The sequence below is a fragment of the Colias eurytheme genome, chromosome 1 (assembly GCF_061535395.1).
Source record: "Colias eurytheme isolate Ceu_HAF_F1 chromosome 1, ilColEury1 Martin Lab GWU primary, whole genome shotgun sequence".
NCBI lineage: Eukaryota > Metazoa > Arthropoda > Insecta > Lepidoptera > Pieridae > Colias > Colias eurytheme.
In genome coordinates, this window is record NC_142980.1 from 3,324,842 (window position 1) to 3,327,992 (window position 3,151).

Sequence of the window (3,151 nt, forward strand, 5' to 3'; positions counted from 1 at the left end):
GAAATTTGGACAATAAAAATTCTAAATATACAAGGAAATAACATAAGATATTCATTTACTTTATTTAGGCATAAAATTAAACGACAATTTTCAACTACATACTTTTATTTAACACAGACAACACATATTAAGTACACATCAAATACACATACACTAACACAGTAAAATAATTTTTGAAGCTAATAATAATTAATAATCTTAATTAATTTAAAATCTATTTACATTATTCTAATCTCACTTTGCACCGGAGCTATGGGGTTGCGTCACAAGACAATACAAAATCAGAAGTATTTGTACTTTCTCAGTAAATATACTTAAGCCTTTATTGCCTGGAAGAGATCACTCTTTAGTGATAAGGCCGCCCTCTGTGCTAGTTTAGCTATAAGTTTTAGTTTTAAGTAATTTGTATAACTAGCATAGTAAAGTGTAATAAATAAATAAAAAATAAAATATAAGCTTTGATTGTATAGTAATTAAAAGTTTAAACATAAAGCTATTTTGAGATGTTGTCCCAATGCAAGCCTACCCATACTTCATATAGGTTGGTCAAGCTATTTCAGGGATTAATTATTACAAACACTATGACAAGAGAATATTATTATTTAGCAATGCAAGCAATTCTCAGAAACTACAGGTCAATTTAAATCAATAGAAAAACACTTTATTTCTGAGTGACAAATACTCTATTTTTATAGTATCTCAGAGCAACCCACGCGATCAATTGAAACTTATACTAAGCATATTTTCCTATACATTTATTACACAACATTAATTATTTATTTATTTATTTCATTAAGGATCACCAACATGACATACACGGATACATAGATAAAAGCATTAAAGTAATAACAATCGTAGACATAGTGCTGTCACAATTATAGGTCACCAGTCACCACTAACAAAAACAACATTAAATCCAAGACACACAGTCTGCAGCTAACTGCAGATTAGGTAAAAAATACACTTATACATAAATTCAATTTTGACGGCAAAATAATCAATTAATATTCTTATTTAATATTTTTAATATTCTTATTTAACATTTATAACAGAAAATATAGTTATTTAAATTCCGACATATTTAGTATGTTTACCGGTAGCTAGGAGCTGATTTTTATCTTTGTTCCGCACCTCAACTTCTAGAAAAGCAATCTTCTTTCCCAATTTCTTTGTAACTGCTTCCACTTCTATATTGTCTCCTTCTTTTGCTGCATTCAGATAACTAAAAAGATTTTTTATGTTTAAAATTGAATATTTATTTTTGTTGTGCAATTTCAGTTTAATAGTAACTCAATTTGATAGAAGAAATAACTAAACAATTAAATTTTTTCATTATTAAAAAATCAATACTATTTACAGTAGGTTTTACCTAATAATTCGCTTAATAAGTCAGGCCCCGGAATCACAGACACAACGGAAAGTTTATTTATTTATTTTTTTAAGTTTTATGTACCATTACAAATTTTACAATCATATAATATTAACAGAAAAGGAAACATTCACAGCACATAAGGCAACCTTATTGCTTATCAGCGATCTCTTCCAGGCTGCCCAAAAAAAATCTGTTTTGTCGTGGACCGATCAGGCCGTTCGGGGCTCAATGGTTTAAAAATCTGTTTTATTGTATCAAATATGTTCTGATACAACTCATAGACACAAAATTATTTCGCATGGCTATAAAACACAGTATTATCAAATCTATTAGTTACCTTACACTTAGATCTATAGACACACCCCTTGTGTCACAGGTTTCATTGGCTGTGAGTGCATAAGTGGAGATAATATCAACAAGATGTGCAATAAAACCTCCATGGAGAGTTCCTCGTTGGTTCAGGTGCTCTGGACCCACTTGGAACTCCGTGACTAGCCTACCGTTTGTGCAGCATACGACTTTAACCTAATGAATAATTAAGGCATTTTTTTTAATCTACCGTTTTAGTTGAAAATCTATACACAGTGTAGAATGTAAGAATATAGCCTATTATATTCACAAAGAGTCGATAATAATTCAAAATCTCTTACCTTACGTAAGTGTTGGTCAAAACACTTTGTAGTTGCTATTGTTTTAGTGAATAATTCAGCTACTTTGGCCGCTTTACTACTCATTTTTAAAACGTATCATTTATCTTTTAAAAATGAGTAGTAAAGCGTAATAATTAAAAGTACAGGGTAGGTAACTAGGTACTAATCTCTTTCTCGTGATGTTAGTAGGTACTCTTTTTGATTCAGCGTTGGCGTCGTGTTGGCGTAAATTGAAAAGATGAAAGATCAATAAAATTTTAATGTGTCAGATTTTGACGTTGACAGTCTGCGCATACAATGGAGTGAATGGCTGCGTTCTCTAGTATTTACGTGTGATTTACGTCGTATACATCGAGATATATGTACTACGTGTATATGTATATTTTAATAATTTTAACATAATATCAAAGGTACATACATCATTATTAATATTTTAACGATCCAAGTATCCTTCATTCATTTATAAATGTACTAGCGACCCACCCCGGCTTCGCACGGGTGCAATGCTGATACTAAATACACTACAGAAAAACTATGAACGTTGTATATAAAAACATAGCGGCCCGCTCCGGCTTCGCACGGGTATAAAATAGATAGCCGGGCGGCCGGCCGGTACCGCCGCAAACGCTACGTCCCGCAATTTTTAAATCTGTAATATCTTCGAAAATATTCACTTAAATCATACGGTGTAAGGGCCATATAGATCTATATTAAATGAACAATGTATTCTAGGTATTTAATTGGTTAAAGGATTAATGCTGTATTGGTTAAAATCGCATCGAAAATTAGCCATTATTTGTCGTAAAAAGTAAATGACAAAAAAAAGTTATTGTGGGTTATCCATAAGAGATAGACATATACCGTCGCGGACTTTTCTATAGACCTTTTCAATGTGTATAATACTTAGTACATTATTTTGATAAAACTCCTAGGGTTCAGCCTGCGTTTGCAATGTAAGCGGAAAAAATGTAATTTTTTACGACATCACATTAGAAACCTCAAAAATAACAGTACTTCTCCACTATTCAATGGATATTATTATAAATATAAACCTTCCCCTTGAATCACTCTATCTATTAAAAAAAACCGCATCAAAATCCGTTGGGTAGTTTCTAAGATTTAAGGCCGC

At 31.5% G+C, this 3,151-nt stretch overlaps 1 protein-coding gene across 1 annotated transcript; it reads right to left on the reverse strand.

Annotated features, from left to right (window-relative positions):
• Positions 1 to 893: 893 nt before the first annotated feature.
• On the reverse strand, positions 894 to 2,245 carry LOC149910932 (acyl-coenzyme A thioesterase 13). Its single transcript, XM_090120605.1, has 3 exons — positions 2,023 to 2,245; positions 1,710 to 1,897; positions 894 to 1,222 (listed from the first exon to the last, which is right to left on the reverse strand). The coding sequence occupies exons 1-3, from the start codon at positions 2,104 to 2,106 to the stop codon at positions 1,066 to 1,068; spliced, it is 429 nt and encodes a 142-aa protein (XP_089976731.1). The 5' UTR covers positions 2,107 to 2,245; the 3' UTR covers positions 894 to 1,065.
• Positions 2,246 to 3,151: the final 906 nt, after the last annotated feature.